The sequence below is a fragment of the Doryrhamphus excisus genome, linkage group LG9 (genome assembly GCF_037039965.1).
Source record: "Doryrhamphus excisus strain RoL-2023G ecotype Guam linkage group LG9, RoL_Dexc_Guam_v1.1, whole genome shotgun sequence".
Classification (NCBI taxonomy): domain Eukaryota; kingdom Metazoa; phylum Chordata; class Actinopteri; order Syngnathiformes; family Syngnathidae; genus Doryrhamphus; species Doryrhamphus excisus.
In genome coordinates this window covers 7,453,602-7,468,034 of record NC_136365.1, presented here as the reverse complement: position 1 = coordinate 7,468,034, position 14,433 = coordinate 7,453,602, and the positions used below count along the sequence as shown (strand labels likewise).

The 14,433-nt window shown below is 37.5% G+C and overlaps 1 protein-coding gene across 1 annotated transcript in view; it reads left to right on the top strand.

Moving 5' to 3' along the window:
- sgcz (sarcoglycan zeta) overlaps positions 1-14,433 on the top strand; it is a 246,419-nt gene that overhangs the window by 204,643 nt on the left and 27,343 nt on the right. Inside the window, exons 5-6 of the mRNA XM_058045963.2 lie at positions 11,007-11,129; positions 12,282-12,354. Of these exons, the coding sequence (XP_057901946.1) occupies positions 11,007-11,129; positions 12,282-12,354 (196 nt within the window). The remainder of the gene's footprint in view (positions 1-11,006; positions 11,130-12,281; positions 12,355-14,433) is intronic.

Sequence of the window (14,433 nt, the reverse complement as noted above, 5' to 3'; positions counted from 1 at the left end):
TATCTTTAATGCTTTTAAATATACGAAAAGTGAAAAACCAGCAGGGCAGCATTAGTAGTATTTTTTACTTGACCAGTGCAATTATCCCTCAGGTTTATTGTTTTTGTACGTCGGTCTCTTGGCAAGGCTAGAAACCATTACAGTATTATGAATGTGAGAGTGTGTGTTTATGCACTTTTCATCTCTTAAAGTGCATTTTGCTACGAATGATACTTCTGAAGCAGGAAGACGATTTTCAGCAGTTATCTATGCAGATGTCTATTTTGTGGGACCCTTATTTTGTTTTCAAAGTGGTAGAGGTACAGAAAGCGGTCAGAGCTCAAACAATATTGGTTGCTTCTGTTACATGTGCTTTATGGTGTTTTTGGTTTTAGATCATGTATGTGACTGGAGAGTCAGGACTTTGATATGGTTTAAAGTTTTTTTTTTATTAATTAATTAATTTTTTAAATTTTTAGTCCTGTACCGAAGTACGAGGTGATATGACCATATAACCATAAACACAATTTAAACATAAACACGTATAATGACGAAATATATTGTTTCACATTCGTATTTGGCAAAAATTCATTATTGCAGATACTCATTCATATACTCATCCCTTCAATTTATATGTCTTAAGTTTTTTGGGGATTTTTTTTGGCATGAGAGACACAAAAACGTGACGACACAACAACATAATAGAATAGCTCATGTTTGGTGCAGTTCAGGTAATGCATTAAAAAAATGCATCTTTTTCTTATGGTCTAATTGCCCCCTTATTTTGTTGCCATTTCTATTATGTGCACAACCTTTTTAATCATGTCTTGGTCTCGTCTCTTCATGAAACGCATGTATTTCTTCATCAACTTTGTCACTGGCCCCGAAAGTGTATTTTATCACTATCTTCATGGTTAACTTCTACACTAATTACATTCTCTTGTATCAGGTTGGAATCATTCACCCTATTTATTCGGTGTTTGGATGATGTTGCTTGAAAAATTGTAATTATAAAAAGGCTGAAAGTTGAGCCGTACGGAAAATGGTTCATTAATGCTTAATGTAACTGTATGCGATGAAAGTATGTTGATCGGCCCAAGGTGGATGCTTTTATGTGCTGTTCTAAGGCTTTTTTTCAGCGGGTTGATTTGTTGCTGCAGAAATGACGGATACGATGGATATAATGAATGTAATCATATTCTTTGATACATGATGTTGGTGGAGCAGTTTAACAGCTGAATGTCAGTGAAAATTGGTTTCTGATTAGTGTGCAGAGTGAGCACTTGCAAAGCCTTGCAGAAAATTCAATTGTTCCATTACACACATTCTAATTATAAATCTACATCTTCGCAAATCCCCCTCTGAGAAACAAATGATGTACATAACAATCATGTTTCACAGTGATCACATTTTCAGCTAGAGTGAGGTCTTTCTGGATGGAATTGGCGGACGAGGAAAAAAAAAACCCCAATAATGCCGCAATTATTATGATTCTGTGTCACTCCTGCACACAGTTAATAGATCAGACAGTACATTTTGCCCAATTTATAAAACCAGTCCATGATCAAGTCAATAGTTTTAATGAGCCATTTAATAATACATAGCTTGGAGCATTAATGAACTGAAATACACTTAAGAGCCTTGCAAGGACTCAATAATGGCATAGATGTCCTGCCATTGTTGATCCCATATTTTTAATTACACAAAGGGCAATTGACTACACACGGTTTTTTTTTGTTGCAGTGCAATATGGCAAATTACATTTTCATCACTTGCCAATATGTGTGGGAAGGGATATAACCGTTGTTGGAGTCATTCATCAACTTAATAGTAAGTTGCTGGTCTCACACTGTCACCGTGTTTGGACGTGAATGTATATTACACTTGACCTTGCTTATCCTCATCTGCATTTACAGTGCAGTATATGCCATTCATCTTTTGTTTTGCAACTGTTTTGGTCGGGGGGCAGCAGTCTCAGTTGGGAAGGCCAGAATTCCCAGTCTCCAGCCACCTCCTGTGTCTGCCCCAGGGCATACATGGAACACCTCACCAGGTTGGCGTCCAGGAAGCAAGATCCCTGAGCCACCTCAACTGGCTCCTCCCAGATGACCGAGCTCCTCACCGTATCTTTTTACCCCAGGATCACACTGACCCCATTGCGGCATTCTGTAAGATTGAAATCCCTGAAATTCCACCAGCTCCGTGGGGTGCAGTTCCGGCTCCAGTGGCCATACTGCACAACGGAAAGAATCCATTTGGAGTCAAATCTTTTCTTTCAGACGCCACAGATGTCGGAGCACTCTCATATCATATTACCATGATATCAATACAAGACTTTAATAATAGTTACAGAGACAATTTGGACGATATATTTCAATATGGTACCCTCAAAGAACTAAATTCTGAAGTAATTCAACTCTTTTTAAGTTATTATTAAAAAAACATGCTTTTTTCATTTTTTCAAATAATAATGAAATTATTATTTAATTATAAAATTATTTAATTAATATTTTATTAATTAATTTAATTATGTAATTATTATTTAATAAATTAAATTATTTAATAATTAAGTTATTTTAAAAAAAGTGCTTTTTCATTTTTTTAAATAATAACAAATGTGAAAAAGATACAATTTAGTACTTACTCATTGTATGAAGCCAAAAAAACACACACAAAAATCTACTGCTATAGCTACTGTTTACAAAAACTTCCTCTAGTTGTTGCATGAACTTCTGCTCTCACGAGCACAGTTTCTGTAGCTGGAAAGGATGCTTGCCGTCAATCAGCATGAGTCGCAGTTTGCAGAAACCCAGACTGGATCAGAACCAGAGTCACAATGGATTCAGTGTGATCCTGGCCTTAAGGTGAATCCAGCCACCTTATTGTGGAAACTCACTCCGAGTTACGACTTAAAGCTCATGACCATAAGTCAAAGTAGGAACATACTGTAGATCAACTGGTAAATTTAATACTTTGCCTTTCAGCTCAGCTCTCAGCTCTCTCATTTACCACTAGTCTCATCTACCAGTGTTTAAAAAATTCTGACTGATTGTTGTGGGAAATCCCTATTCGCAACCCCACTCTCTGTATGCACATTCAAAAATGCTACACAGACAAACCCTGTTGTTCCATTACTTACACAAACTAAACACAGTTAGGGCACTGATAAATTGATACTTACCACTTTTGCAGATAAATGACAAAACGTTTTAATTGGGGGCCACCTCACAGTTCCTAGGACTCTTCCCCATTATGGAAATATGCTGTATTTTACAATTATGAGAAGTCGAGTGCCAGCATCTTACCTCGTATTTTTTTAAGAGGAAATCTTTATCTTTTTATGAAGGCTAACATTCCTCTGTTTGACATCAATAAAAGAAAAAGGGCATTGGTGGGAAGGACACTTTTTTTATCTTCTTTATGAGTTTGCAGTGTGGCTGAAAATGAATATTTTATTGATTGGCATAAAGTAACAATGTCCCGACAGTCTTTTTTTTCAATTTTCAACTTTACAGGCGAACTGAACGAGACCTGATTTTCTTGTATTTTTTTCTGTATCACTTTGCTGATGCTGGTTTTTTGGGGAATGTTTACAAAAAATGTATTTTAAAAGTGACAAGTGGTGTGTCATAAAATGATAACACACAAAATAAGGGAAATATATTTCAAGACCAACTCAAATCACAGTTGACATAATTAGCATTCATTCATTCATTCATTTTCTACTGCTTTTCCTCACGAGGGTCACGAGGGGTGCTGGAGCCTATCTCAGCTGTCTACAAGCGAGAGGCGGGGTACACCCTGGACTGGTTGCCAGACAATCACAAGACACATATAGACAAACAACCATTCACACTCACATTCATACCTATGGACAATTTGGAGTCGAGCATGTTTTTGGAATGTGGGAGGAAACCGGAGTACCCGGAGAAAACCCACGAATGCACGGGGAGAACATGCAAACTCCACACAGAGATCTGTTATTAACATCTTTAATTAAAATTAAGTAAAAAATCAAAAGGTCATGGTAGTGTAAAAATAAGGTAACCAATGAAAAACAAAGTATTTTAGTGGTGATGAGAAGATTAGTCACATTCGCATGCTCCGTATCTGCCTTTTAATAGGTACACAAAAATGAATTGGAAGGCTAGGCTGTAATTTGTAAAATAATTTAAAGGGGACCTATTATGCTTTTTCCACTTTTCTGACCTATAAATGTGGTTAAAATGTTGTATTCTTGTGTTAAACGACGCCAACATTTCAGATAATGAGGTTTACACATTTGGAAGTGAGCCCTGAAAGAAGTTTGGGATGGCTGAAAATGCTTCTTCGGACTTCCTTATATGGTTCATAGTTAGGAAGCACTTAGGGCGTGTGACCAATCACAGCGGAGTGGGTGGAATAAATAAAATGAATAGGTGTAGATTCTGAAAAATCTAAAAGATTTTCTGTGCAGGTTATTGTGTGTAGCTGCTCTATAGGAGACCACAACTCAATATAATGGGTCAAAAAATGAGCATAATAGGTCATTTTTAACATTAACACAAAAAACAATACATTTCGTGTATCTCTATTATGCATAGAAGTTGTTTAGGCTCTTTCTTTATATTAGCCACAAAGTTTTTGTCATCACCTGCTTATGTTTTCCTTGATCAACCCCTTTGACATCTGTCACTTAGCAGTCTACATAAACAAAACTTATCCTACCCAATCTGGAAGTGAAGTAATGTAATATGACACACCTGGGCAACAAAACACACTATCCACTCATTGGTAGGTTGAAAAGAAGAATCTTTATTGTAATTTGTGTGAATCAGCTATTAAAAAATATTTTTTAAAAACTATGCATAACTCCTACCCCATCACCACCCCACCTGTAGCACATTCAAATAACATGTCCTTCCTTTGCAGTAGTCTCTTGCTATCAAAACACTCGCCTACTCTTAATAGCACTTTTGTTACCATTGTTAAAGAAACACTTAAAACATTCAAGTCTTGGCCTTGCTTTTTGATGAGTAAAAACATTTGGAAGTGTGGTGACCCTATGGTTTCATGTTGTTGCCTCATAGCCCTGCCAAAATAATTGCTTTCGCCTTTCATCCCTTCATCTCTTTCATATATAGTCATCATTCTCTTGTAGCACAGAATGTTAGGAAGTTGCATTTCAAGTATTTTGGAGCTCTTACTGCTAAAGAAAATGGTTCTAAGATATCAGCTCGGTTGATAATGTGTGAACAAATAGCTTTCTCTCTATCCCATTTTTACACATTGAAACCGTTAATGGCATGATAGCATTTGCATTTTATACTTTAAACAAGAAGAACATTTGTTCAAGGGTCAATTTTTGGTCCGGTTAAAACAGATGAAAATCTGTGGGACCGAAACCCATCAGGGTGAACGATGTAAATAGAATATTTACGTAGTAAATGTGTTTACAACCTTCTAAATACAGGTTTTAATATTATTCAATTATTTTATGAACTTACACCCATATAGTCACCTTTACACTCATATCCCCCCATATATACATTAGAGTAAAAACGCTATTTAATACATAAATAAGACATATGGAGCCAGTTGAGGTGGCTCGGGCATCTAGTCTCCAGGAAGTGTCCCTGGTGAGGTGTTCTGGGCATGCCCAGCCGGGAGAACACCCCAGGGCAGACCTAGGACATGCTAGAGGGATTATGTCTCACAGCTGGCTTGGGAACGTCTTGGTGTCCTCCCAGTGGAACTGGAGGAGGTGACTGGGGACCATTAAGTCTGGGCTTTCCTACTGAGCCAATGAATAACATTTTAGGTGTAAGAACACAGCATGTTTTGAATATTGATTAAATGGAACACTGGTGAGCTGAAAGCGGCGAGTATATCTTTTATTTTTCAAGCTTTTATATTTTGTCATTGTATAGTCATCTTGATAAAACACAGATGCAAATTTAGAAGTACTGTGCAAAGCTTTCTTGTGTGGTCCTGTTACTAATGGCAAAGTTTGTTTGACATTTGCATTTGGGTTGATAATCACTGAAGCATGGTCACTTAGAGGTTCATTGCCAAGATAATCTTCGGGAAAGTTTGCTGCTAGGCTTTAAATGACCTATATTTTATTTTTCCCATTTTAGTCCTTTTACAAGAAACGTGCCAACACACGTGCCAACACATGTGCCAACATTAGGTCTTTATATGAGCAGAAAAGGAAGAAAGAAATAATATCTCTAATAATATCTCTAACTGTTCTGTCCAAAATGCAGGCCCTACTTTCATATCTCCGATGTGCCAATTTTGCAGGATCTTTTGTTGTATTTTACATCAATAACAGTACATAAGTACATCAAACCTGTCAGCATGACATTCAGAACAATCATGTCTGCCATGTGTGGGACTTCCCGTCTTTTTGAGAGTGTTGCATCCTGCAAAACATGCCTCAAAAAATGTTTAACTGGGGTGGTGCTTGTACGGCATTTATGGGTGACCACTTGGCAGGGTGTGGTGACTTTTCGAGGACAGCGGCGAAAGCTCTGTTCCCAACCCACTGTACTTGCAAGTGTGGGCAAAATTTGGGGATGAGTACAGAGACACTATGTAGCATTTTTAGTGCAGGAGGAACTTTTGTTCTGTGCAAAACTGCGTCGAGCTATGGATGACATGTGACACTCGTGCACACTGTGAGCACACATGTTGTGGGTGTCAGTCTCGTCACTTCCCCAGTTCGGTTGTCCAATGAGCATGGGCCGTGACGAGTGAGCGTTTGCACACTGATCTGATCAGCGGTGCCAAGCTGATGAACAAGTGTTGAGGGCACATAAGAGGATGCCGACTGAATCTGCGGTTCAAAAGTCAGCGGATGTGGCTGGAGGGGCCCAGCAAAGGCGGCAAACCTTCTTTTAATTCATGTTTCCAGTTAATTTGAGAAGACTAGAAATAAATGCATTGTGAAATACAAAATGTGAGTTGTGGACACCAGCCTTTTGTTCATGTTCGAGTGATGATGTGTATGCCGACAGTAGGGTTTTACTGACTACTTTGAATTTGAGTCCTTTTCTTCCTCTCTTTTTGCTACCCCTTTTATTAATGAACAGCCATTCTCAAAGTTGTGTCTTGCTTAGAAATAAGTGTTGCAAAAAAGACACCAAATATTATATATGCGTTTAGATATTACCACTAGATGAATTTCAGGCCAGCACTTATTGCTGCAGTTAAATGCATGCTTAGCTGACAAGTCCAAAAGTCCCACAAACCTCTTCCTCTCAACAGTACTGAAGGAATAGTCTAGGCTTCCCTCCAATTCCTCCATAGCCAGGCTCAGCAAAGTATTAAAAACAGAAAGGAAAATCCCATAAACAGTCATAAAACATACATTTATACAGTGCAAGGCAGCTGAAGTTTGATGAATATTATCAGTACTGAATGTTGCCATTAGTATGTTGCCAGAAATTTGCAAGCATAAAAAAATGTTTACTTGAATGGCACATTCTTATGGACTAAGAAATGGAGGTAAATGTGGGAGGACAACATGATGACAGTGAAGACGATTTTAATTAGAATTAATTAGAGCCTGTTTTGGATGGGTAAACGTGTGTGTTATGTCTTTATTTATTATTTTCTTTCTTTTTTGAAGCCTCACTACTGTTCTCGCATGTTATTTCATTATTGCGGCAAACCCCAATGTAAAGCCAAGAATTAAAAACCCAGCACAGCCAACTCATAACTTTATTATGGACTTAATGCTTTAATGCACAGTAGTAAAACAAAAGTTACTTGGGGACCCTTTTAATGTCCCTTGTTCTTTAATCACAGAATAAAAATTGGTCAACGCAACAGTTTCAGTTTTAATTTAATTATTCACAAGATGTAAAATGTACTGTTTTATTGAAGTATTTTGCTTGTTTAAACACACAAATTAACTATATTTATTTATGTATTTATTACACCAATGTTAATCTGTATGACACTTTCTCCGAACCTGCTGACTAAAAACCTGACAAGGGAGTCAAACCTGATGCACAGTCAAAACATGCTTATTTTTTGCAGTGTTCAATCACCGCCACAACAACAACAACATGTAAGATAGTCGTGATGATTGATTGATGGATTTAGATGTCAATACAAGATTGATTCATGTTTTATTCACATGGAACAATTTGGCCCCGTAACGATTGCCTGGTGCAAAGGTCGGCAACCTTTACTATGACCAGAGCCATTTCCCTCCTTTGCCCACTAAAGAAAAATAGCCTGGAGCTACAAAACATATATTTAAAACAACATCTTATAAACTCTAAGAAGAAAATACAAGAAATAGAAGTGCAGTGTGTGCATGTGTAAGGGATGTCAACTAGTAAGGGGTTATCATGGTATCGCCTGAAGAAATGTGTAGTACAGTGAATTGACAGCCTGTCTTTTAGCTGCTGACCAACAGGTGAGATGAGCTCACATGTTCAGCAAATTATGAGTCTCCCACGGTTTTGGTCCTCAAATTTGGAGGGAATTTTGGGATATCAAAGTAGTTCAGACGAGCATTGCAAAAGGAGCCACAACAAAGAGGCTGAGGAGCCACATGCGGCATTGGAGCCGCAAGTTGCTGACCCCTGGCCTAGTGTCTTGCTTTGCAGCTGGTGTACAAAAGAAGCAAAACAGAAGGCGCGATGGTGGTGGACATAAAAAGTAACGATTGTTATTGGATTTGCAAAGTTCCTGTACTTGGTCAATATTATCTGTGGAATGTTTATATTTTGGAAATAACAGCTCAATTACAGTTAATATCAGAGCCCACTCAATAAAACCATGATATTCTTGTCAGGTTTTTGTGTCCTTTTTTCTTCTAATATTCAATGTGTCAGAAAAGTTCTAGTGGATGATGCACCTCACATCAACGAATGCGATCAATGACTTTGACTTTGCCGTGGGAATCTAACAGTTCCTGGCCAATGTAATAAGAGTGTCACCTCAGAGGGGAATACCTGTTGTTTGTAGTTTGGATTTGAAATACATAGTTTCTGACACCAGTTCTGGAACTTTTTCGACGCACGTCAGCACTAACACTAAACACAAAGTGTGACCCCACTGTGTATCGTTTGCACATTTTTTTTTTCATTTCCCTCCAAATGTAATATACTAATCCAATTTTGCACTGCTGTGGATCTCCAGCTTTTCATAGAATCTTTTATCTACACTCAAGAAGTAAATGATGTGAATAAAGCACACATCCTTCAAAATATGCTGACCTGTTCCAATGCAGGGAAAGCCGCTCTGTGAGCGATATTACGGGATAGAGCTGAGCAGCCAAACAGAACTCACTAGATGTCTGAGACAGCAACTAGCACAGCACATCTCCAATTTAAACCAGCGTCTCTTTTTTCATCAATGTCTTTTCTCTTTCATTACCCTGTCACTCTGTCTCTGGTCAGCCTCAATCCTTTGGTATTTGCATACATTTGTAACACACTTCACTTTAGGATGAGTCAGTCTTTCACAACACAAAGCTCACTTTCTCTTTTTGTACAAGTCTACGAGGAGACATTTTAGACAGGACATGGTGTAGGGGAAAAAAAGAGGCTGCTCCCAGATCGACGGTGGCTAATAAAGTTTGATTGTGACTGGCAGGTCACTCTTGGTGTCTAATTGAAACTCTTGATAGCCTGGGAGTCAAGTGGTAGAAGATAGTGGTCCAGGGAGACATGGAGTAGTGGGTGGGGTGAGATTTACCTAACATTTACACTCCATAGCACAATGAAACGTCATTTGCTATTATTGATAACATTACATTGATGATGTTACAGATGTCATTGATGTGGCAGTTTGTTGTTTTTTTCTTGAAAATGGCAGCCAGAAAGTGTTTTTTTGGAAGTTGTGTCTCTAAACTGGAGGAAAGCAGCGATAGGACGAGATTGTTGTTTTTCAGAGACGTAAAGAACTACCTCACGGTAATTTCACAGACTACTTTTTTTTCCCTAAAAAAAGCACCATTGGATACCAAATTATCGAATATTCATCAAATTATATCCAATATTCAATTCTTATTTACTCTTTGCTGATAACCATGAGCATGTAACACTGGATTGCTCAAAGAGTGGCCCTGGGGGGCATTATGGGCTCATGGCACATTCTAAAAATATGAATAATAATAATAAAAAAATAAAATAAATAAATAATATTAACAATAAAAATATGAACAAGAAAATGAAAAAAAAACACAAAAAACAATAATAAATATAAAACCCGTCCGTAAAAGTTGAAAAAAGACCAGTAAAATTGAAATGTTCAGAGAGTAAAGTCATAATATTAAGTGAAAATGTAGCACAAAGGAAAAAGTTGTCATAGGAAAAAAACATTAATGAATAAAATGTTATGCTGGTAAAATAATATTAAGATAATTAAGTCATAATATTATTTGATGTAACCAATTGAGGTTGGTGTGTCTCTATGCGGCTCTAAGCAGGGGCGGCGGTTTGGAGCCGATGTTCAGGCCTTGACCAATCGCAGCACAGGAGGCGTAGTCAGGAGGGTGGAGGCTGTGAAATCCAAGCATATCAGCCAAGAGAAGAAGAATGCAGATTTTCCCTGTACACAACTTGACAAGAAGAATATTCTATATTGAGCCCAACTGGGCTCCTATATTGTTCTAAAGACCCCAGAAATTAACAGGATAGGGTCAATTAGCATAATTCTATAATTTAATCATTCTGATGTTGTAAAACACTACATACACGGAAAAAAGTATTTTGCAAATAACCGAACAGTTCTTGTGCGTGTATATACTGCATAGGATTTTCCGGCCTTCCTTATGGAGTATGACTTTTGAATGTGGCTCTAGAACATTTTCTATGGTTGAGTGAACGGCTTATAGTACGTAAGTAATGTTGGTTCATAGTTCATATTTGTCATGGGTCATTCAAGCTAAACCTTCACACTCAAATGGTTCTTTTGGGAGCTTTACATGGAATCATATTCATGGTATATTATGTACGCCATGAATGTTGCTGTGCTCCAAATCCCTTTTGTCAAATTCCCCTTTTTCTTTCCTACTGTCTTAGGTTCAGAAATGGTGGACGTCCAGTGTCAGAGGTTTGAGGTGAAGAGCGCAGATGGAGAGAGAGTTCTTTTCTCTGCAGATGAAGAGGAGATCAGCATCGGTACAGAGAAACTCAGAGTGACAGGTGCTCTCTTCCTTCTGCTTCTGTCTTGCCAAGTATGCAATACCCCTTGTTGTTGATGTTGTTTTGTTTCCCAGCAGCACACAGCTACTCACATGCAATCAAGGTGAAATATCCAAACTTAAATTAAACTGACATAAACATCTTATGCTGATAATTTGGGAAACATTACATCCATTTGAGGTGAGAGTCTTACACGGAAGGAATATGAACATTCAAAAAATATTAAATGTCTGTTGTGAAATGTCTTTATTTGCAAAGTCAAACGCTGATTTGGATAGCTGCACAAACTCAACGTTAATTCATTCAACACAAACCATTTTTCAAAAGACAACCTTTTCAGTACCGGCCACAATTTTGATTGATATCAAGATCAAAACACACAAAATATTGTGTTCTATATAAACAGGGAACCTACAAAAAGAAAGATTAGACTCCTGTATTTCATCAGAAAAACAGTTTCTTTCTGCCCTTTTCCATTATTTAGTCATCAGCAGTAGTACATAGGTGAGTTTCAGGAAAATATCAGTTCCCGACTAAGAAGGGGAGAAAACCAGCTTTTTGTGAAAAGCATAAGCATAACTTTCGCATAACTTTCAAGCATAACTTTCGCTTTGGCAAAACTATTTTTTGCTTTTGTGACAGCTCAAATAAACAACACGAAAACTGGATTGCTTTACATCAATGTAAGAAATTTACAAATACAACACCATGAACTATTTACAATTTTCAATTTTGGAATTGAACTATGTGTGTGCACATGCTTTAAAATTCCCTACACTGCGTAACCTTTTGCATGTTACACTTCTCCACTCTCTATCATTTCCTCCTTCCTGTCATATGTGAGTTGTCCGTTAATGTGATCCCTGCCAACCTCAAATGCAATTTTGCCACCATTTTCGTGGCTTAAGAGTGCTCTCAAGTAAAATGCATTAGTGGAGAGTTACATCATCACCTCTTTTTGTCTTTCACACACACAAAAAAACCCCTAAAAGATGCATAAATACATGAATGGGGTCGGGATTATAAAAACATATATGAATATGAATACCTCTCTGTTAACCTAAAAACACAAGAATACCATCCACATTGAATTGCTTTAACTTCCTTTTATCTGTAGGAAAATAATTTCTGACTGATTTCCTTTGCCTTTAGGTTCTGAAGGGGTGGTATTTAGCCATTCGGTACAGACGTCACATGTGAGAGCAGAACCTTCCCAGGATTTAAAGTAAGTCACATGTTGTATATAAGACAAAAGAGGTATAAATGATTTGGTGGAATTGGAATCCATAAATAACGGTCTGTCATTGATTTTTTACCCATTAAACATCTCCATGTTTATTCACTCATTAATTTACTTTTTAAGCAAGAAGTACGTATAAAACAGTCTGGTACTAATTTGACTGACTCATCATTGTGTTCTATCTTGTTTTTCTTCACTGTCTATACTACATATAAAAGTCCGACTGTGCTTCCTCCTACTTCAAAACTCCCTCTCTCTTAAGCAGGTAGTTTGGTAATAATGTCAGCTTCTGGCTCGGCAATCAAGCCTTGCCTGGTAGGGTAGATGGACCCTTTCAAATAATATTATTTCACTTTTATTGCACTGCACAACGGGGTCAGCCTCATTCACTTTCCAAAGGACAGTGTTTCTGGACTAAAGACTAAAACACAAACAGTAAATCATGGTCATTGTCTGAGAGGCATGACAATAGAAATGAAACACAGTGTAATGTAATGCCTGTTATTGTTTGCTCCCAGTTGAAATCAGCAATGGTTTGGATGATCCACCTCATTTTTTAAATCTTATTGGAATCCCCAAATCACATGTATGACAAATTCAGTGTTCTGAAGTCATATAATAATCCCTTGTCATTGCTGATAATTTATTCGAAACAGCAATCATTTGTTAACTGATAGACTTTTGAAAACATGCAATATAACATGCAGGAATAATTGATCACAAACTTGAGGAAATATGTCCCTTTGTGTATTGAAGAAATAAGTAAAACAGCTCAGGTGAGCTAGAAAGAGTAATTTTTTGAACAAATTAGAAAAAAGGGAAGTGCTGTCAGCATTGGGCCACTATGGTTGCCAGAAGAGAAATGCTACTATTGTAGTTATTTTTTATACTTTTTAACCCCTTCCAAATCTCCCTGCTATCTTGATGATAACTTTTTCCTCCAATTAATATTTGCAATTGACTATTGGTATTATTTGATTACTTTGCAAGCCACGTCGACATAATCCACACTGCTTGCCTGCTGTAATTCCAGTAACAACAAATTTTGAGAATTATTAAGAAAGCTTAATCTCATCGTGAATCCTGCTAAATCAACACACACAGTGCTCTTCTTGCACTAACGTAACGTTGTTATGTCAGTTCAGCATCGGTGCACGCAATGTACAGTATATACGTATGTGAACTATGTAGGCTAATATGGCTTTCTTAGACTGCATTCATAATTAATTAAGGGTTTACAGGTACTATGAAAAAAGACGGTGATTTTTGGAAAGAAAAAAAAGCAATTGGGAGGCGGGGGCGAAACTCTGCAATATTGCAGGGCCTTGAATGCTGAATTGCCAGCGTGTCAGGATCTACTGTGTCTTGCTGCTCTCACCAAAAGATCTCTGTTGTCAGTTTTCCTTTATTTGTGGTGACTGCCAATCACAGTGACCAGGGAGCTGGAGGCAGCCAAGATCACTGTTTGTCGCTTGAAACATTAAAAGAGTTCTCTCGTACTGTAGATGACAACTGTGACGGAAGCTTGAGACACTTGAAAGCGAAACACATGGTGCTTGAACTGAGTTACTGCTAGTGGCAACACACTACTCTGCACACAGCTTTCCAAAGAATAAACTATGCAATGCAATGTCAAACAATAGTGACAGACACAGGAGACACTACCTATTAAAAATGTGTATTTCCTGTCTTTTTTTGTGTGAAAAGCACAGAAACTATTGAAACACATTCATTTGTCCTAGGCTAAAACTATCACAATTTTGCAAGTATAATTTTAACATTCTTAAATGTCATCTAAGCATAAAACAACTTATTGTATAATAAAAGTAAAATAAAGTAAAATTAATCACCTTTTTACACAGGAGGTGCAATTGTGCCACCTTGGGGTGTCACAATACTGGGGATGAGCCGGATACGAGTATGAAAACTAGTATGAAACTAGTATGTTTCGTCATTATGCAAATTCGTGTTTAAAGAAAATAATAATTATATATTCACTCTTCACACTCTTCACAGTCTCTACCAAGACTGCAAACGGCAGCCACAGAGGAGCTCAGCAGTGCA